Here is a 22,788-nt window from a genome sequence, read left to right as displayed (position 1 = left end):
TTTGCAATTACCAAAAAAGCAGCCAAAAATTGGAAAATCAAAAACTGAAAAATCGAAAAAGTGGAAAACTGAAAATTCTGCGTCGAAGAACTGAAGAAACGAAAATGTCGAAACACTGAAAAACTAAAAATCGAAAAAATTAGTGAATCGAATAATTGGAAAGAAGAAAAAAAGAATGGAATCGAAAAATAGAAAAATCCAAAAATTGTAACCTCGAAAAATTATTATAGAATTACGAAAATTGTGTGGTAGAAAAAACTGAAAAATCTAAAATTGGGTTCCTCAATTATTAATTAAAATTAAAAAACGAAAAAATTAATGAATCGAAAAATTGAAAAATTCGAAAATCGTAAAACTGAAAATGTGAAATTTTTAAAAAATTATAATTATTAAATATATAAATTTTTAAAAATCGAGAAACTGAAAATTGTAAAATTGCAAAACTAAAGAAAATAAAAAACCGAAACGAAGGAAAAATTGCAAATCGAAAAACTGAAGCAGTGAAAAATTGAAGAATCTAAAAATTGAGGAATTAAAATCTAAAAATCTAAAACTAGAAAAATTAAAAACTGAAAACTCGTGAAATTGCACATCAGTTTTTGATTTTTAAGCTTCTCAATTTTGAATCTTACGATTTTTCAATTTTTCGTTTCTACAGTTTTTCAATTTTTAGATATTTCAAGGTTTTGATTTTATAGTTCTTCGTTTTTTCATTTTTGATTTTTCAATGTTACAATTTTGCAATTTTTCCAGTTTTTCATTCGAAAAATTGAGCAAAAAATCAGCAAAAATTGGAAAATCAAAAACTGAAAAATCGAAAAAGTGAAAAACTGAAAATTCTGCAAGTCGAAGAACTGAAGAAACGAAAATGTCGAAACACTGAAAAACTAAAAATCGAAAAAATTAGTGAATCGAATAATTGGAAAGAAGAAAAAAAGAATGGAATCGAAAAATAGAAAAATCCAAAAATTGTAACCTCGAAAAATTATTATAGAATTACGAAAATTGTGTGGTAGAAAAAACTGAAAAATCTAAAATTGGGTTCCTCAATTATTAATTAAAATTAAAAAACGAAAAAATTAATGAATCGAAAAATTGAAAAATTCGAAAATCGTAAAACTGAAAATGTGAAATTTTTAAAAAATTATAATTATTAAATATATAAATTTTTAAAAATCGAGAAACTGAAAATTGTAAAATTGCAAAACTAAAGAAAATAAAAAACCGAAATGAAGGAAAAATTGCAAATCGAAAAATTGAAGCAATGAAGAATTGAAGAAACTAAAAATTGAAGAATTAAAAACTAAGAATCTAAAACTAGAAAAATTAAAAACTGAAAACTCGTGAAATTGCAAATCAGTTTTTGATTTTCAAGTTTCTTAATTTTGAATCTTACGATTTTTCAATTTTTCCAGTTTTTCATTCGAAGAATTGGCCAAAAAGTCAGCCAAAAATTGGAAAATCAAAAACTGAAAAATCGAAAAAGTGGAAAAATGAAAATTCTGCAAGTCGAAGAACTGAAGAAACGAAAATATCGAAACACTGAAAAACTAAAAATCGAAAAAATTAATGAATCGAATAATTGGAAAGAAGAAAAAAAGAATGGAAGCGAAAAATAGAAAAATCCAAAAATTGTAACATCGAAAAAAATGAAAAGTTCAAAAATTGCAAATCGAAAAATTGAAAAAACAAAAAGGTATGAAATGGAAGCATTGAAAAATCGAAAAATTGTAAAAATAAAGAAAATAAAAACTCAAGCCAAAAATTGCAAAACGAAAATTTGAATAAGAATTGAAAAATTAAAGAAACGAAAAATTGAAATATAATAAAATTTGAAATTCGAGAAATTTTAAACCGAAAAATTGCAGAATGTAAAAATTGAAGAAAAAAAAATAAAAAATTGAAAAATCGCAAATGGAAAATTTTAAAAATTAAAATTGTAAAAACAAAAAAATATAAAATCGACGGTGAAAAATCGAATAATTGAAGAAATAAAGAACAAAAAAAAACGTATTGAAAAAATGGAAATCGAAAAATTGAAAACTCGAGAAACCACAAAATTTACAAATTGAAAAATTCAGAATTTGGAAAACTGAAAAACTGAAGAAACAAAAAAAAATGAAAAATTGCAAAATAGAAAAAGTAGAAAACTGAAAACTCTGCAAGTCGAAGAACTAAGGAAACGAAAACTCGAAACATTGAAAAACTAAATATTGAAAAAATTGAAATTGGAAAAACAAGAAAGTATGAAATGGAAGCATTGAAAAATCTAAAAATTGTAAAATTAAAAAAAAATAAAAAGCCTAAACCAAAAATTGCAAATCCAAATTTGAAGAAATGAAAAACTGAAGAATCGAAAAATTGATAAATTAATAATTGAAAACTCCAGAAATATTAAACCAAAAAAATTGGAATCTAAAACTTGGAAAAACAAAAAATTATAAAATCGAAACGTTGAAAATCGAATAATTGAAGAAATAAACAAAATGAAAACTCGAAAACTCGAGAAACTCAAATCAAGAAATTCTAATATAAATATTGCAAAATTCAAAATTTGAAATATTGAAAACAGAAGAAACAAAAAAATATTTATTTATTTAACAGAGAAATTACAGAGTAGAGAAAAAAAAATCTTATGGGTACTGTTTACAAATTAAACTAAACAAAAATTGCAAAATCGAAAAAGCAAAAAATCGAAATCGAAAAAAAGTCCAAGAACTGAGGAAATGAAAAATCGGAAAACTAAAAATTTAAAAATTAAAAACAGAAAAAACAAAAAAATAAATGAAAAATTGAAAACTCGCAAATGGGAAAAATGGGAAAAATTGAATTGAAAAACAAAGAATTATAAAATCGAAACATTGAAAAATCGGATAATTGAAGAAATAAAGAAAATAAAATACCAAAACGAAAAACGGCAAACCGAAAAATTGAAAAATTCAAAATTTGGAAAATTGAAAAACTGAAGAAACAAAAGAAATTAAAAATAGCAAAATCGAAGAAGTGGAAAACCGAGTCGAAGGACTGAAGAAAATCAAAAACGGAAAACTAAAAACCGAAAAAAAAAAAATTAAATTAAAAACCAAAATTGCAAATCGAAAACTTGAAGAAATGAAAAATTGCAAAAACCAGAAATTGAAGAAACAAAAAAAAAAAAGCGATTGTTCAGCTAATGGAAAAATTGAAAAAATTTAAATTGAAAAAATAAAAATTTATCAAGTCGAAACATTGAAAAATCGAAAAATGAAGAAAATAAAAAACCGAAACAAACAATTGCAAATCAAAAAATTGAAAACTCAAATCGAGAAATTGCAAAATCTAAAAATTGAAAAAATGAATAAACAAAAAAATGAAAATTTGCAAAATCGAAAAAGTAGAAAACCGAAAAATCTTCAAATCGAAAAACTGAAAAAACGAAAAATCGCAACATTGACAACGAAAAATCGAAAAATAAAAAGCTAAAAAATTGCAAAATCGAAAAACTGGAAAATCAAAAATTGGCAAATTTCACATTGAAAAAAAAATTGGAAGGTTAGAACATTGAAATACTGAAACATTGAAAAAATAAAGAAAATAAAAAACCGAAACGTAAAATTGCAAATCGAAAAAATTCAAAATTTGGAAAATTGAAAAACAGAAGAAACAAAAGAAATTAAAAATAGCAAAATCGAAGAAGTGGAAAACCGAGTCGAAGAACTGAAGAAAATCAAAACACTGAAAAACTAAAAATCGAAAAAAAAAAAATAAAATTAAAAACCAAAATTGCAAATCGAAGAACTTGAAGAAACGAAAAATCGAAAAAGTCAATGAATCGAACAACTGGAAAGAAGAAAAAACGAATGGAATTGAAAAATTGGAAAACCCGAAAATTGTAACATAGAATCATCAAAACTGCGTGAAAAAACGTAAAAATTGAGAAACTGAAAAAACAAAAATTTAAAAAACCTAAAAGTTGAAAAATCGAAAAATTAAAAACTGAAAAATTGCAAATGGAATCCCAAAAATTGAAAAATTTCTCATTGAAAAAAGAAAAATTGAAAAATTAGAACACTGAAGAACCAAAATATTTAAAAAATTAAGCAAATAAAAAAACCGAAACGGAAAATTACAAATCGAAAAATTGAAGAAATGAAAAACTTAAAAAATTTAATAATTGAGAAATTAAATATTGAACTGGTGAAATGGCAGCTCGAAAACTTAAATCTAAAAATTAAAACATCCAAAATTTGGAAAATCGGAAAACTGAAATATTTAAAAATGAAAACTCGAAGCATATCGCAGAACTGAAAAAACAAAAAATTAAAAATCCAAAAATTCAAAAATTAAAAATTGAAAACTCCAGAAACTCAAACCGAGAAATTGAAAAATTGAAATTCTGAAAAATTGAAAAACTGAGGGAATAAAAATAATGAAAAATTGCAAAATCGACAAAGTGGAAAACCAAAAAATTTGCAAGTCGAAACATTGAAAAACCAAAAACCGAAAAAATCAATGAATCGAACAATTGGAAAGAAAAAAAAATGAATGGAACCGAAAAATAGGAAAACTCAAAAATTGTAATATCGAAAAATTATAGAATCATCAAAATTGTGAGGTCGAAAAACTATAACATAGAAAAATCCAAAAATGGAAAACTGAAAAATCCAAAATGGAAAAATTAAAAAGATTCACAAAAAAGAAATGAAAAATTATAAAATCGAAACATTGAAAAATCGAATAATTCAAGAAATAAAGAAAATAAAAAACCCAAACGAAAAATTGAAAAAATTGAATTTGGAAAAATAAAAAAATTAAAAACCCAAACCAAAAACTGCAAATCGAGAAATTGCAAAATCGAAAAATTCACCTTAAACATTTTTGGTTAAAATGTCTGAGTACAACAAAATTAAGTATTTAAATACTCTAATATTTGGAATTTTTTAAGGACCGCAGTAGGATTCAACCAGACAGATTAGCCATACGGCATCCAATTATTGCAAGCTCAAAGTACAATAACTTTATTGTTGATTATCTATCCCACATATCTGTTTTATTTATTTACGAGCTTGTCTACCTAGTAAATTCCGGCAGCAACAAAATTACCAAAAATAATATTATTGACACAGAACTCAGAAAAGAGATTAACGACAATAATAAAAAGCAGCTGGATAGTTATCCATTTCCACGAAGATCCAGTAACTCTATCAACAAACGAAAACCAACACCGCTCCGAGATAAAACTTTACGTCACTGCTTGCAAGCGCTTATCTCACTACCGGTTTCCCGATCCTTTTACGTAATGTACACACTTGAGAGCTTAGTTTCAGCATCAAACAAAACATCGATCTGAAAATTTTGCAAAAAATAAAAAAATAATAATTTTGATTTTTCACACACACGGTATTTCAAAATTAACCCTTCATGGGTAACCCCTCCAGCAACAATAAACCTCCAAATCCATTACATAAACCACAACGTATTAATTAGCTGATGCAACATCTAACTCACCTGACACGAAGGAACCGCAAATTACACCCAACCAGCGATAATTCCCCCAGGCGATAATCAAATCATTTGAATAATCCACACGCAAAAACCTGAACCAGAATCGCTTAATCACGAAAATGGAAGTAGACTATTTTCGACAAGACGGGGCTACAGCGCACAATAGAAATAAAACGACACAGACAAAAATGCAGACAACTGTGGCAAATAAAGATATAAATCTTCGTTATTATTATTGTTATTATTATATTTGCAATCAATCGATTCAATTAGTGCGCCCTACATTCTCACCCTCCCCGCCGCCACTGCCTTTCCCCAAGGTCGCCCAATTCACAGCCATTCCAGAAGCACAGCGGCGTCCCCGAGTCTACAAATCCGAATCGATAAGTCCGATAGAGATGGATGCGGGACTCGCCACCGCCGTTCCGCGACTACACCGTCTTTTGTCGCTGTAATTGCGATTTGATTGGCCCTCAGGTGTCCCTCGCGAGCCGCGGTCGTGCCGTGGCGTCTAGGGGGGTGCAGACGGCAGCTCCCATCTCTACACGCATGTGGATCAGCGTGACACCAGCTGATGTATGAAATAGCGGAAAACTCGATTATTAGCAGCGTGGTCGTCTTAGAGAGTAGAGGTTCGATGTGCGCTTATGTGTGTGTTTTGGCGTTAGCGTAGTGACGTAAGTATGCACTTTTCGAACGCTCTGTATAGCTTTGGTTGCGCCAGCGTTGTTTGTTTTTGTTCGGTGCTTGCGGTTTTCGATTCGCTTTTAATGAGAGTGATGCAACAGTTAATTGGAATTTGATTTGCGAAAGGTTCGCCGGATTTTTGAACTCGGGAGGAAGAAAAAACTCGCGCTGTGCAATTTGAAGTGTTATGTCAGCGTTTGAGTATTGTTTGTTCCTGTTTTGCAGAGAGATTGCAAAACAGAAATAATGGTAGTGCAAGAACTGAAGTAATAGTCACAATTGTCGACATTTTTTTTTTTTTAATTTTAAAATCGGTATAACGTAATTTTGTTACGAAAATAACAATGACTTTGGCACGAGTTTCGTACTTTTTAAATATAAAGTACGGTCAAAGTTCTGTAATTGCTAATCAACTCCTAATTTAGTGTGGTTGTTTGTGACATTTAAATACACAAAAAAAATTAAAATAAAATAAAAACAGCTAAATTTGCATTGCAGTGTGCATTAAAATTAACTTTATTCTATTTTAGAACCATAATCTTATTTATAAGCACCCAAATGCGGGCTTAAATTGGTCTTTTTAGCACAAATCTGTCAAAAATTGCTAAGCAACAATTGATTGTTCATTTACACTAATCAATTAACTATTCAAACACGCTTCGATATTCAACGTTTTTCTTAAGTTGGAAAAATAATATTTTATCAAATCATTACCTGACCGACTTCAAATTCTTCTACACTTTCGTTTGAATAAAGGTTTTCTGCTTCTTTAATTTACATTTTGAAAAACGAATTATCAAATAATCAACGTGGTATCCATAACAACATCAAAATAATAGCCAGCTATGTATTAAAATTTGCATCGGCACAATTCACACAGTCTTGCCGAAAATACTCAATATTTCGTTAAAAATAGTTTAGAAACTAAAATAGAATAAAACGTTGTATGTACCACGTGCATAATTGTCGATTGTGGCACTCGGGAAATTAAAAGCCCTCCTTCGTCGGGCTTTAAACATTCCCTCGTGCCACAATCTCCCTGATTATGCCCTTAATACATAAATAACTATAATATCGCTGTCCTCGATTTTATCGCCGTAACACAATAACTTGCTTATCAGTTGAGGTACTGGTGTGCAGGAAAAAGTAAGTGGTAACGAGTTAACTTGAAAGTGTCCGGGTGTTCGCTTTTCAAACTGTCGTACAATATAATTTTTTTATTTGACATTGTTAAATTTATTTTTTAATTTTTTGTACGTCGTCACAAACTTATAAAAAACCACACAATTTTTCCGATTTTTCAAAAAAAAAATTATGAAACACCCTGTATGTAATTTTTTTTCTTCATTGATTACAAAAAAAAAAAAAAATCTTAGTAATTTGCCCCTGAAAAATCTGTTGTTTTCGTGTTCTTTTTAATTCCAAAATAAAAACACAACAGATATACAGGATGAATCACAAAGATGCGACGTTGCCACGTTATTTCAATTTCCTTGCAACAGTTGCAACAGTTTACGCAGAGTTAAATAAAATTTTAATATACAGTGTTTACTGAAAAATGGCAATAACTATCAACTGTACCTAAATATAGAAACTACTTCACAAAATAATTATTTTTTTTATAAACACTTTGTATACCAAGATTCAATATTGTGTACACCACAACAAAGTTTGTTCCTTTATTTATCTCTCAGCAAAATATTGTAACACAAGTTTTAAAAACAACTCTGTAGCGATTTTTTTATCAAGCCTTGCTAAAAAATTTCAAAAAAATTGGAATTATGTGGCAACGTCACATCGGTATTTCAAAAATAAACGAGCATTATAAACCTTAAGAACAGGTTAATCAAAATAGTTAAAAAATAAAAATACACGGATATACAGGGTGAGTCACTATAAAGGCGAACTTCGATATCTCACTAATTATGAGAGATAGAAAAAATTTAGAGACCAAAGTTGTATGGTTTTTTTGACTAGCATACATTCAAATAAGTTTCGACTATAGTGTTTTGTTGTCGAGGCATAACACGTCGTTTTTTTTTTTAATAGAACACCCTATATATTTTTAGATATTCTCATTAGCCTCTTCCTACGCTTTATATTCTTAATTTATTTTTGCAATTCCATGCAACGTTGCCACGTTTTTCCAAATTCCTTAAGTGTTTATAAAAAAATTCTAAACCGTTACAACTTTCAAACATCGATATTTGAGTTTTTTCGAATAAAATACCCTGTGTTTTCCTAAAAAAGTAAAATGTAGCAATATCAATCAACTTTAATTACATAAAATCGTTAACAAAATAATTATTTCTTATAAACACTCTGTAAACTAAGACTAAAATTTTGTTTCTACCACAACAAAGCGCGCACCTGAATACAAATTTTAAAAATCACCCTGTAGTGATTTTTTTTGTGAAGCTTTTCCTTTTTAAACATTTGAATAAAATTGGAATAACGTGGCAACGTCGCATCGGACTTTCAAAAATTAACGGTGGTTATTAAGCCTAAGAACAGGTTCATCAGAATATGTAAAAAATAAAAATACACAGATATACAGGGTGAGTCACTAAGGGCGAACTTCGATATCTCACTAATTATGAGAGATAGAAAAAATGTAGAGACCAAAGTTGTATGTTTTTTTTTGACTAGCATACATTCAAATAAGTTTCGACTATAGAGTGTTTTGTTTTCGAAGCATAACACATAAGTCGTTTTTTTTTTAATAAAACACCCTATATCTGTTTAGATATTCTCATTAGCCTTTTCCTAGGCTTTATATTCTTAATTTATTTTTGCAACTCCATACAACGTTGCCACGTTTTTCCAAATTCCTTAAGTGTTTATAAAAAAATTCTAAACTGTTACAACTTTCAAACATCGATATTTGAGTTTTATCGAATAAAATACCCTGTATTTTCCTAAAAAAGTAAAAGGTAGCAATATCTATCAACTTTAATTATATAAAATCGTTAACAAAATAATTATTTCTTACAAACACTCTGTAAACTAAGACTAAAATTTTGTTTCTACCACAACAAAGCGCGCACCTGAATACAAATTTTAAAAAACACCCTGTAGTGATTTTATTTGTGAAACTTTTCCTTCTGAAACATTTGAAGAAAATTGGAATAACGCGGCAACGTCGCATCGGAATTTCAAAAATTAACGGTGGTTATTAAGCCTAAGAGGAGGTTCATCAGAATATGTAAAAAATAAAAATACACAGATATACAGGGTGAGTCACTAAGGGCGAACTTCGATTTCTCACTAATAATGAGAGATAGAAAAAATTTAGAGACCAAAGTTGTATGGTTTTTTTGATTAGCATACATTCAAATAAGTTTCGACTATTGAGTGTTTTATTGTCGAGGCATAACACACAAGTCGTTTTTTTTTTTTTAATAGAACACCCTATATATTTTTAGATATTCTCATTAGCCTCTTCCTAGGCTTTCTATTCTTAATTTATTTGTAAAATTCCATGCAACGTTGCCACGTTTTTCCACATTCCTTAAGTGTTTATAAAAAGATTCTACACCGTTACAACTTTCAAACATCGATATTTGAGTTTTTTCGAATAAAATACCCTGTATTTTCATAAAAAAAGTAAAAGATAGCAATATCCATCAACTTTAATTCTATAAAATTCTTAATAAAATAATTATTTCTTATAAGCACTCTGTAAACTAAGATTAAAATTTTGTTTCTACTACAACAAAGCGCGCACCTTATTACAAATTTTAAAAATCACCCTATAGAAATTTTTCTGTGAAGCTTCTCCTTGTTAAAGATTTAAAGAAAACTGGAATAACGTGGCAACGTCGCATCGCAATTTCAAAAATATTCGGTGGTTATAAAGCTTGACAACAGGTTAATCAGAATATGTAAAAATAAAAATACACAGATATACAGATATACAGGGTGAGTCACTAAGGGAGATCCTCGACTTCTCACTAATTATGAGAGATAGGAAAAGTTACAGATCAAAGTCGTATGATTTTTTAAGTAGCGTACATAAAAATAATTTTCCACTATACAGAGTATTTTGTTTTTGAGATATAACATTTAAGTTAGATTTCTTAAATAGTACACCCTATTTATTTTTACATATTGTGATTAGTCTCTTCCTTGGTTTTATAATCTTAATTTATTTTTGCAATTCCTATGCAACGTTGCCACGTTATTCCAAATTGCTTGAGTGTTTATAAAAAGATTCTAAAACGTTACAATTTTCAACATCGATATTTGAGTTTTTCGAATAAATTGTATTTTATTACTGCGTCCTAGTCTGTTTAATTTTCAAAAAAAAAAAGAATAAAAAATAAAAAATGCCAATAATTATCAACTTTAATTATTATAGAAAATACTTATAAAATAATTATTTTTTATAAACACTCTGTATATTAAGATTAAAATTTTGTTTAGAGCGCAATAAAGTGTGCTAAACATTTGAAGAAATTTGGAATAACGTGACAACGTCGTATCAGAATTTCAAAAATAATAGTGGTTATAAAGTCTACTTTTTCACATTTGCACTTGAAAAATTTGTTGTACTCAGATATACAGGGTGTCGATATCTAACTAATTATGAAATAGAAAAAAATTAAAGATCAAAGACATAGTACACAAGTTATTATTATTTTTTTTTTCATAGAACATCCTCTATATTTTTGTATATTCTCATCATACTCCTCCTAACCTTTATAATCTTAGCCTATTTTTACAATTTCGATGCGACGTTGCCACGTTAGTCCAATTTCCTTGGGTGTTCATCAAAAGATTCTATAAGGTTACAGTTTCCAAACATTGATATTTTAGTTTTTTTCCAAAGAAAACAACCTGTATTTTAAAACACCCTGTATTTAATTACTGCGCTGTAGTCAGTTTTTGTTCTTTTTTTTTCAAAATGGATGTATATCTCCTAAAAAAAGAAAATAGCAATAACTATTCACTTATAAAATAATTATTTTTTATAAACACTCTGTATATTAAGATTAAAATTGTGTTTAAAGCACAATAAAACGCGCACATTTATTTATATATCCGTAACATATTGAAATACAAAGTTTAAAAATCACCCTATAGTGATTTTTTTGTAAAGTTTTTCCTTGCTAAACATTTGAAGAAATTTGGAATAACGTGACAACGTCGCATCAGGTATTCGAAAGTAAAAATTGTGGCTATAAAGTCTATTTTTTCTTATTTGCACCTGAAAAATTTGTCGTAGTTTTTTTTTTTATCCAAAATAAAAATGCTCAGATATACAGGGTGTCAGTAAGGGCAGTTCTCGATATTTCATTGATTATGAGAGAAAGAAAAAAAGTTAGAGATCAAAGTTTCACGGTTTCTTGAGTAGCATACTTTAGAGTAATTTTTGACTATACAGAGTGTTTTGTTTTTGAGGCATACTACACAAGTTATTTTTTTTAATAGAACATCGTCCATATTTTTGCATATTTTCATCATCCACTTCCTAGGCTTTATAATCTTAGCTTATTTTTGCAATTCCCATGCAACGTTGCCACGTTATTCCAGTTTCCTTGATTTTTTAGCATTTCAAAGGTTTATAAAAAAAATCACAATGTTATTTTGAAGAAATATTGTTGTGGTATCTATTAAATAAAATTTTAATGTACAGAGTGTTTATAAAAAATCTAAAACGTTACAATTTTCAAAAATGGGTATTTCAGTTTTTCCAAATAGACCACCCTGTATTTTATTCTTTCATCTTAATCTAGTTTTTGTTTTCTTTCTTTCAATGTGTCGGTGTGTGTTTCTTAAAAAAGTAGAAAATGGCAATAATAACGAAACAATTAATTTTTTATAAACATTCTATAGACCGAGACTTAATTTTATATATACCATAATAAAGCGCGCACAGATTTAAAACAATCCTATAGCGATTTTTTTTGTGAAGCCTTTTCTTGCTAAAAAAATAAAAAAAATTGGAATGACGTGGCAACGTCGCATGGGAATTTAAAAACTTTATTAGAATAGATAACAATATATATAATATTCCATTAAAAAAAAGTAAATGGGATATTTTAGTATAACCTTTAATTTTTTTCTGAATGGATTACGGATAATAAAAAAATATCAAACCAACTTTCTCTTCTTTGCACTTGAAAAATTAGCTGTTTTCCTGTTTTTTGTTGTTTAAAACAGAACACCCTATATATTTTTCCTATCCTCATTAGCCTCTTCCTAGGCTTTATAATCTTAATGTTATTTTTTATATCTGTGTCGTAATAGTCTATGGCGAGATAAACACAGGTACGCGCTTTATTGTAGATCCATTAAATAAAACTTTAATATACAGAGTGTTTATAGAAGAATTCTAAAAAGTTACAATTTTCAAAAATCAATATTTCAGTTTTTTCAAATAAAACACTCTGTATGGCAACAACTATGAACTTCAAATATACAAAATACTTAACGAAACAATATTTTTTCTGAACACTCTGTATATTAAGACCCAAAAACGCCTAAGAAGAGGTCAATCACAATATAGCCTATTCCAAAACTAGTTGTTCGGGCGTTAAAAACAGGACACTCTGTATAGTGAAAATAATTTGGGTATATGGCCCTCAAAAAATCGTACAATTTTGGCCTTTGACTTTTTCAATTTCTAATATAAAATGAGATACTAGGGGGCGCTCTCAGTGACTCATCCTGTATATATTTTTGAAATGACATGTACAAATTATTTTGTAGTTGACAATAATAATTGTTAAGAAAAAACTTAACAAATTTGTTATCAAAAAAAACTTATTTAGAAACAAGTTTATAAATGTTTTAAAATACAGGGTGTCTCATTTGGAGAACATCAGAAAACCGACAAGTTATAAATTGCGTCACCCTATATAAATAAGTAAACCTTCAGTTGACGACTAAAAATTTGGTGAAAAATTTGAAGCCTCAATTTTTAAAAATGGCGGAATTGTAAATTTTGGAAAAAATTCCTTCAGAACAAATTTATTGAAGTTTGCATCTAACATCAGTTTTTTTTTTCATAAAGAACCTAAATGTGTAAAAATATACAGGCTGTTCCGCTAAAAAAGTAAACTTGGGTTTATACTAAAATGGAAAAGAATCAATGTCGTTATTTATTCATTCTGGTTAAATTTAGGTTACGCCGCACTTCCTGATGGACTCCAATAGACGTTATCGTATTAATTTGACAAAGGCATATGTCACAACTATTATTAGCTTAAATAAAGCGCGACATACTTTTCATTTATTGTTTTCACGTTACAGATTTTTCCACTGGTACAGACATTTTAGTTCTCGGAAAATCAGTGTGGAAAAACCATACACTAAATCGATTGACATAATTACATAATTTCTAGCGTCTGTTTCGCGTAATTAATTACCACAACACGTGAAGCTGACCGACTTAGAATAACAATCACGACAAATAAAACACATTCGTGTGCACAAACGATAATTGCACATAATTTTTTCTACGACCACTAAACAAAAATAATTTCATTACATTGCACAATTTAGATTTTATTCAACAAAATGATAACAAGTTGACAATCGATCCCCAACCACCAATCGCCGCACTTCTATCGATTATTCCATTTATTTGATAAATTATTCACGACTTCCTCATCACTACGAATGTCACCGAAAACAATGCGTCGAAAAACATTAACATACAAACACCGAAAATAAAATTTAAATAAAACGATAATTATGTAAATATTCTTGGATCTTCAGCCACATAAATCTGCGATCCCAGAATCCGAAAACACCCATCGCTCGCTCAATTAAAGCCCACTTGACCGTGAAATTCACAATAAACGCCACTGCGAAAAAATAAGTAACTGTTCTCAGCACGCGATGATTTCGGATTGTGGAAGTTCAAGGTCCGACTTAGCGAAAAAAATGGCGTAGCAACAACGCAAGACCGAATTTTGTTAAGTCATGGATTTCTTGTTCCAGTTTATCGGCTTCGAGTGTACCTGAGTTCGAATTTCCGAAATGGACCCCATCAGGTAAGAAAATCCGCTGGAGTTGACTTCGTAATCGTAATGACGTTTGGTCTGTTTCAGTGCCAGTTGTTTTAGTCTACAGTAAGTTCCTTCAATTGAAGAGGCGGAGTCGGGTGATGAATGACGGCTTAATTGGTGCTGGTCATGGCTGGTCTTAGAGAAAACATTTTAATTGGGGCTTGTAAAAATTTAATTGATTAATTTTTTTATTGGCGTAATGATTGGGACGTGATCGCTTCGTGGTCGCGGATTAATTCCAATTATTATTATTATTGGTGGAAATTTATGAACTGCACTATATGCAGATATAGGTAGCGCTGGGTTTGAACACATTTTTTTCTCTCCGAGATTAGATAATCTGATCTAAAGCAAACAAAATGGAAAGCCACACTTGGGTTTTATTGTTATTGAAATTGTCTACAAGTGGTTTAGGATGTTGCAAAATAACCCACGCATGGTTTACTTTTTTGATGGATGTTATTAATGAATTATTCATCGTGGATTGGATGGCTGGAATCGGCTTTAGATAAAAAGTTCGCCTACTCACGTAAAAACAAAGGTTGCGATTGTATAGTGACCCCGAACTTATTATACAGGGTGTGAACAAGAAATAAAAATCATAAGTAAATGTTAATTCTGAATCGTGGAATCGTGGATTTAAAGTACTGCGTTTTTCGAACCTCTTAAAACTGGTTTGTCATTGTATTAGCGCTATTTAGATTTGTACGACTAATGTTTACAGATTTTATTTGTGTTGTGTTTGATATTATTACTGGTAAGTTTATTATGGCGTGTACATGGTGTTCTAGATTTTTTTGTGTTCGGTAAAAGCTAAATTTAATGCCGTTTTAAATAAATCAATAAATTACCTAAAATAAACTTTTGGGTAAATTTAAAAAAGAATTGTTTTTTATGGGAGAATTTTTAAACTCCAAATTTCTTAAAGCAAACACAAACAAAATTTTTCTTAGAATTTATTTTTGCCACTTTAATTAATTATTTTGAAATTTGTGCGATTTTGTAGCCTCCAAATTTCAGTTCTGTCCTTTTTACAATAATCATTTGTTTTTACAATTTTTCCATTTTTTTGTTTCTCCATTCTTAAGATTTTTCAATTTTCGTCTCTTCAATTTTTTTATTCACAATTTTCCGTCTTTTTTTTGATTTTTTAAGTTCTTAATTTCTCGATTTTAAAAACTTTTCGATTTTTCAATTTTCGTTTCTTCAATTCTTCGATTTTACTGTTTGTCCATTTTGCAATAATTTTTGGTTTTTAAACTTACTTTTTTCAAGTTTTTGTTTCAATATTTCGACTTTATAGTTTCAGAGTTTTAAATTTTTCAGTTGCACGATTTTTAATTTTTTTTGATTTGTAACTTTCGATTTTCGATTTTTTTCATTGTTGCGTTTCTTGAAATTTTCGTGCGATTTTTCGAGTTTTTATTTTCAAATTTATAAGTTTCCAACTTTTGAATTTTCCAACTTCTCAATTTTTGTAATTTTTCGATTTGACAGTCTATCCATTTTTCAATAATTTTTGGTTATTCCACATCAGATTTTTCAATTTTCCGATTTGTTCTATTTTTCGATTTTTCAACTTTTCGTTTCTTCGCATTTTTGGACAAATTTTCGACTTATTATTATTAAATTTCCGAGTTTCCAATTTTCATTCCGTCAATTTTTCGATTTGGCAATTTATCCAATTTTTCAGTAATTTTTGGGTGTTCCACTTTTGATTTTGATTTCAATTTTGCGATTCTTGAATTTTTTGTTTCTCCAAATTTTAGATTCTTTGGTTTCTTGATTTTTAGAATTTTTCAATTTTTCGATTTTAGAATTTTTCCATTTTCAATAACTTTTGGTTTTTTCAACTTTTGCATTTTCCAATGTTTTCTTTCAGTATTTCGACTTTGTAGTTTTCCCATATTTCAACTTTTCTTTCTTAAAATTTTGGTGCAATTTTTCAGTTCCTTGATTTTCATATTTTGCAATTTTTTTTGTTTTCGATTTAAAAATCACTTTTTTCAGATTTGTAACTTTTCAATTTTTCAATTCGCAGTTTTCAGAGTTCAAAATTTTTCAATTGCACGGTTTTTATTTTTTTTTTCGAGCAATTTTTTGAATTTTAACTTTTAAATTTTCCAGCTTCTCAATTTTTGCGATTTTTCGATTTGACAATTAAGATTTTTCAATTTCTTCCTTTTTACTACATATTTGTACTTTTTTCAATAATTTTTTGCTTCTACAACTTCAGTTTTTTTTAGATTTTTCAAGTTTTTGTTTCTTCAATTTTTCGACTGTCATTTTATATTTTTTGTGCTTTGGATTTTTAAATTTTTTGTTTCTTCGCATTTTTGTGCAATTTTTTGAGTTTTCATTTTTAAGTTTTCCATTTTTTGATAATTGTTGTTTTTTTCACTTTTGATTTTTCAATTCCTCGGTTTGTTGTATTTTTCGATTTTTCAATTTTTTGTTTCTCAAATTTTTCAATTTTAGAATTTTTCAATGTTCCGACTTTTTTTGTTTCTTGATTTTCATTTTACATTTTTTTTGAGTTTTGGATTTAAAAATAAAATCAAACATTTTTCTGCTTTTGAATTTTTGCAATCCGCAATTTTTCGATTTTTGATTTTAAAATTTTCCGACTTTTCAACTTTTGAATTTTAAGAGTTTACAATAATTTTTCGAGTATTAAATTTTTCTGTTTAATTTTGCAACTGAAAGGTCAAAAAATTTCCAAAAATCAATTTTTAAGGGGATTTTTCAAACTTTCAATTAAATATTTCAACACACAAAAATAGAACAAAAAAATAACATAAGAATTTTGAGTAAATTTTGAATAATTTTCAAAATTCCAAAAAATTGTTTTCGTTATTTTTGAAAAAAGGTTCAAAAATAATATAATGTTTCTACTAAGGCACAAATTTATTGTTTTTTAGAATTTATTTTTGTGATTTTCTTAACTAAGAAAGTGCTAAGAAATTGTGCGATTTTGTGGCCTCCAGATTTTTTTTATCTTTGTTGAAAATATCCCATTGTATTTTTCAAGGGCAATTTTTGAAACTTGCAATAAATATGTATTTCAACAATCAAATTTAGAACAAAAAATAATATAATGTAGAGTAAATTCTCATTCATTTTTAAAGTTCCAAAAATTTTGTTCGCCATTTTTGAAAAAAAAAACTCAAAATTAATATAATATTAATTTATGAAAAGACAGAGTCCAAAAAAATGTTTACAATTTATTTTTGGCACTTTTTTTTGATTTTGTGCGTGGCTTTCTGATCTTTTTTTTGAAGATTTGATTAAAATTTCCAAAATATCCGTTTTAAGGGGATTTTTGAAACATCCAATTAAATATTCCAATAAACAAAAATAGAACAAAAAAACAACATAAAAATGTTGACTAAATTTTGAATCATTTTCAAATTTCACACAATTTCGTTTGCGCTATTTTTGAAAAACGAGTTCAAAAATAATATCATATGTATTTAGACGAAGGGACAGTTTCAAAACTTTTTCAAACAAATTATTTTTCTAACTTTTTCCATTATTAAGAAAGTTTGAAGCTTTGAGACACTTTTCGGTGAATTTCCAAAGAATTTGTTTTTTAAGGGAGATTTTTGAAACTTCTAATTTCTTAATTGTTTGCAATGAATATTTCACGAACTAAATATATCTAAAAGAATAACTAACATAAGAATGTAGAGTAAATTTTGAGCCTTTTTTAAGTTTTAAAAATAGTTTTTCGCAATTTTTTAAAAAATAGTTCGACACTAATTTAAAATTTATACCAAGAGATTTTTAGATTTTTTTTTGAATATGTTTCCTTAATTAAGAAGGTGTCTTGAAATTTCTGGCCTCCCGACTTTTTTCTACAAAATCTTTCAAAAATTATGACATCACACCCAAAATTAGTTTCCCTGTTTTCAAAAAAAATATTTAAGAAAATTTCAGTTCACATGGATTTAGTCCCAAAAATTTGTTTTCCTTATTATTGAAAAAAAAAAGTTCAAAAATGATATATTATAATACTGTATGATTTGTGGCCTTCAGACATTTTTTTTAATTTTTCAAAAATTAAAACGTCACAATCGCAAAATTATGTTCCAACAGTTTTAAACAAATTTACTTAAAAAAGATTTTTAGTTTAGAGATATTCCGTATCTAAGTAAAGCTTCAGTTCAAAATGGATTATTTGGTCCCATTTTTTTTGCCATTTTGGAAAAATGGTAAAAAAATGATGAATATTTATAATAACGGATAGTTAATTTTTTTTTAACTTATTTTTGCCAAATTTTACTTAACAAAGTATTTTGGAATTTGGAATCCCAAAAATAAGTTCGTTCTAATTAAAGTGCAAAAAATAAATTCTTTGAACTTTTCTTTCAAAAATGGCCAACAAAAAAAAGGGTTTGGAATTTTGAAAATGATTCAAAATTTACTCAACATTCTTATGTTATTTTTTGTTATATTTTTGTTTGTTAAGATATTTAATTGGAATTTTGAAAAATCCCCTTAAAAATGGATTGTTGGAAATTTTAATCAAACGTTTCCAAAAAAAAAGTTGTGACTTGGTATAAATATTATGTGTAGTACTTTTGACCTTTTTTTTCTAAAATAACGAAAAAAAAATTTTGGAATTTTGAAAATGGTGTTTTTTGTTCTACATATTTTTGATCGTTGAAACATTTAATTAGAAATCTTAAAAATCCCCTTAAAAACGGAATTTTTGGAAATTTTGATAAAACCTTCAAGAAAGATTCTGGAAGCCACGCACAAATTTCGTACCACTTTCTTAATTAAAAAAGTGCCAAATATAAATTCTAAAAATTTGTTTACTGTATGTTCTATAAATTATTAATATATTATTTTTGAGCTTTTTTTTTCAAAAATGGGGAACAAAATTTTTAGAACTTTAAAAATGATTCAAAATTTACTTTACATTATTTTTTGTTCTATATTTGGTTTCTTAATTAAAAAGGTGATAAAAATAAATTAAAAAGAAAAATTAAATTTGCGCCTGAGTGTAAATGTTATATTGTTTTTGATTCTTTTTTCAAAAATAAGGAAAAAAGTGTTTGGAATTTTTAAAATGATTCAAAATTTACTCAACATTCTTATGTTATTTTTTTGTTCTATTTTTGTTTGTTGAGATATTTAATTGGAAGTTTGAAAAATCCCCTTAAAAGTGGATTGTTGGAAATTTTAATCAAACCCTCAAGAAAAAAATCTGGAAGCTAAAAATTAATTCTAAACATTTTTTTTTGGGCTGGCTTCTTATAAATTAATATTATATTACTTTGAGTTTCTTTTTTTTTCAAAATGACAATAACAAGTTTCAAAAAAAAAGTTGTGCCTTAGTCTAAATATTATATGTAGTACTTTTGACTTTTTTTCGAAAATAACGAAAAAAAAATTTTGGAATTTTGAAAATGATGTTTTTTGTTCTACATATTTTTGATCGTTGAAACATTTAATTGGAAATCTTAAAAATCCCCTTAAAAACGGAATTTTTGGAAATTTTGATAAAACCTTCAAGAAAGATTCTGGAAGCCACGCACAAACTTCGTACCACTTTCTTAATTAAAAAAGTGCCAAATATAAATTTCTAAAAATTTGTTTACTGTATGTTCTATAAATTATTATTATATTATTTTTGAGCTTTTCTTTTTCAAAAATGGGGAACAAAATTTTTAGAACTTTAAAAATGACTCAAAATTTACTCTACATTATTTTTTGTTCTATATTTGGTTTCTTAATTAAAAAAGCGACAAAAGTAAATTAAAAAGAAAAATTAAATTTGCGCCTGAGTGTAAATGTTATATTATTTTTGATTTTTTTTTCAAAAATAAGGAAAAAAGGGTTTGGAATTTTGAAAATGATTCAAAATTTACTCAACATTCTTATGTTATTTTTTTGTTCTATTTTTGTTTGTGGAGATATTTAATTGGAAGTTTGAAAAATCCCCTTAAAAGTGGATGGTTGGAAATTTTAATCAAACCCTCAAGAAAAAAAATCTGGAAGCTAAAAATAAATTCTAAGCATTTTTTTTTGGACTGGCTTCTTATAAATTAATATTATATTACTTTGAGTTTCTTTTTTTTTCAAAATGACAATAACAAGTTTCAAAAAAAAAAGTTGTGCCTTAGTATAAATATTATATGTAGTACTTTTGACTTTTTTCCAAAAAAAACGAAAAAAAAAATTGGAATTTTGAAAATGATGTTTTTTGTTCTACATATTTTTGATCGTTGAAACATTTAATTAGGAATCTTAAAAATCCCCTTAAAAACGGAATTTTTGGAAATTTTGATAAAACCTTCAAGAAAGGTTCTCGAAGCCACGCACAAATTTCGTACCACTTTCTTAATTAAAAAAGTGCCAAATATAAATTTCTAAAAATTTGTTTACTGTGTGTTCTATAAATTATTATTATATTATTTTTGAGCTTTTTTTTTCAAAAATGGGGAACAAAATTTTTAGAACTTTAAAAATGACTCAAAATTTACTCTACACTATTTTTTGTTCTATATTTGATTTCTTAATTAAAAAAGTGATAAAATTAAATTAAAAAGAAACATTAAATTTGTGCCTGACTGTAAATGTTATATTATTTTTTATTTTTTTTTTTTTTTCAAAAACAAGGAAAAAAGTGTTTGGAATTTTGAAAATGATTCAAAATTTACTCAACATTCTTGTGTTATTTTTTTGTTCTATTTTTGTTTGTTGAGATATTTAATTGGAAGTTTGAAAAATCCCCTTAAAAGTGGATTGTTGGAAATTTTAATCAAACCCTCAAGAAAAAAAATCTGGAAGCTAAAAATAAATTCTAAACATTTTTTTTTGGACTGGCTTCTTATAAATTAATATTATATTACGTTGAGTTTCTTTTTTTTTTTCAAAATGACAATAACAAGTTTCAAAAAAAAAGTTGTGCCTTAGTCTAAATATTATATGTAGTACTTTTGACTTTTTTTCGAAAATAACGAAAAAAAAATTTTGGAATTTTGAAAATGATGTTTTTTGTTCTACATATTTTTGATCGTTGAAACATTTAATTGGAAATCTTAAAAATCCCCTTAAAAACGGAATTTTTGGAAATTTTGATAAAACCTTCAAGAAAGATTCTGGAAGCCACGCACAAATTTCGTACCACTTTCTTAATTAAAAAAGTGCCAAATATAAATTCTAAAAATTTGTTTACTGTGTGTTCTATAAATTATTATTATATTATTTTTGAGCTTTTTTTTCAAAAATGGGGAACAAAATTTTTAGAACTTTAAAAATGACTCAAAATTTACTCTACATTATTTTTTGTTCTATATTTGGTTTCTTAATTAAAAAAGCGACAAAAGTAAATTAAAAAGAAAAATTAAATTTGCGCCTGAGTGTAAATGTTATATTATTTTTGATTTTTTTTTTTTCAAAAATAAGAAAAAAAGGGTTTGGAATTTTGAAAATGATTCAAAATTTACTCAACATTCTTATGTTATTTTTTTGTTCTATTTTTGTTTGTTGAGATATTTAATTGGAAGTTTGAAAAATCCCCTTACAAGTGGATTGTTGGAAATTTTAATCAAACCGTCAAGAAAAAAATCTGGAAGCTAAAAATAAATTCTAAACATTTTTTTTTTGGACTGGCTTCTTATAAATTAATATTATATTACTTTGAGTTTCTTTTTTTTTCAAAATGACAATAACAAGTTTCACAAAAAAAGTTGTGCCTTTATAAATATTATATGTAGTACTTTTGACTTTTTTTTTCGAAAATAACGAAAACAAATTTCTTCTAAAATAATATGTGTATAATTAAGGAAGTGCTATGAAAAATGTACGATTTCATATCTTCCAGATTTGTTTTCATCTTAATTGAAGAAAATATCTCGGAAATAATTTTACCAAAAAATTTCCAATGAAATGAGACAATTTTTATTAACAATTTTAAAAATACATCCTAATTATTTTTCGTACTTATTCGATGCAACCTTGGTACGAAACCCATAAATTTATTATTTCAAAAATAACATAACGTAAAAGCAATAACAAATGTATGCAATTTTATAACTTCCCCGATAACGCTTTTTAATAAACATTTCCAACGTTCCAACCTTATCTCCTACTACATTGTGACCATTATCCACTACTAGTTATTTTTAGTTTTATGTGCTTTTATTATAGTCGTAGTAATAATTAATATTTCCACATTCACGACTCTCTATATATATTTATTTATATCCAGTTAAGTTCGTTATATTCATTTTCAATTTAAAACCGCTTCCAGCATTAATAAAAACCAAAAAAACCCAGCTGCAATTACTGACGTAATAACTCTTATTGTGAAAGTATGAAGTAGGAAGCACAATGCCGTCCTAACACAATACCGATCTCCGCAACAAGTTTCCACGTCAAAAAGTATGAATAATTCACGAGATTCGTTCAACATTTTCTCGCTTGATGCATTTAATAAGCAAACCAGCACGTTCCGACAACAAAAACCAGTCAACGAGAGAAAGAAATAAAAACGTTAGCAGTAATTTATAATACATAATTATAGTGTAAACCCGGCTTTGCTACTTGTCAAAATTGACAACATAACCTCAAAATGTCAAATCTT

At 27.2% G+C, this 22,788-nt stretch overlaps 1 protein-coding gene across 1 annotated transcript in view; it reads left to right on the top strand.

The window, feature by feature from the left end:
• Window positions 1-6,052: 6,052 nt before the first annotated feature.
• LOC135136820 (facilitated trehalose transporter Tret1-2 homolog) overlaps window positions 6,053-22,788 on the top strand; it is a 34,822-nt gene continuing 18,086 nt past the window's right edge. Inside the window, exons 1-3 of the mRNA XM_064066239.1 lie at window positions 6,053-6,161; window positions 14,122-14,174; window positions 14,232-14,252. Of these exons, the coding sequence (XP_063922309.1) occupies window positions 14,161-14,174; window positions 14,232-14,252 (35 nt within the window). The 5' untranslated portion in view covers window positions 6,053-6,161; window positions 14,122-14,160. The remainder of the gene's footprint in view (window positions 6,162-14,121; window positions 14,175-14,231; window positions 14,253-22,788) is intronic.

This window comes from Zophobas morio, unplaced genomic scaffold (assembly GCF_036711695.1).
Source record: "Zophobas morio isolate AGI-343-1 ecotype UQ-CSIRO unplaced genomic scaffold, CSIRO_AGI_Zmor_V1 ptg000027l, whole genome shotgun sequence".
NCBI classification, from domain to species: Eukaryota; Metazoa; Arthropoda; class Insecta; order Coleoptera; family Tenebrionidae; genus Zophobas; species Zophobas morio.
The sequence above is the reverse complement of the archived record's forward strand: the minus strand, read 5'-3'. Positions and strand labels throughout refer to the sequence as shown.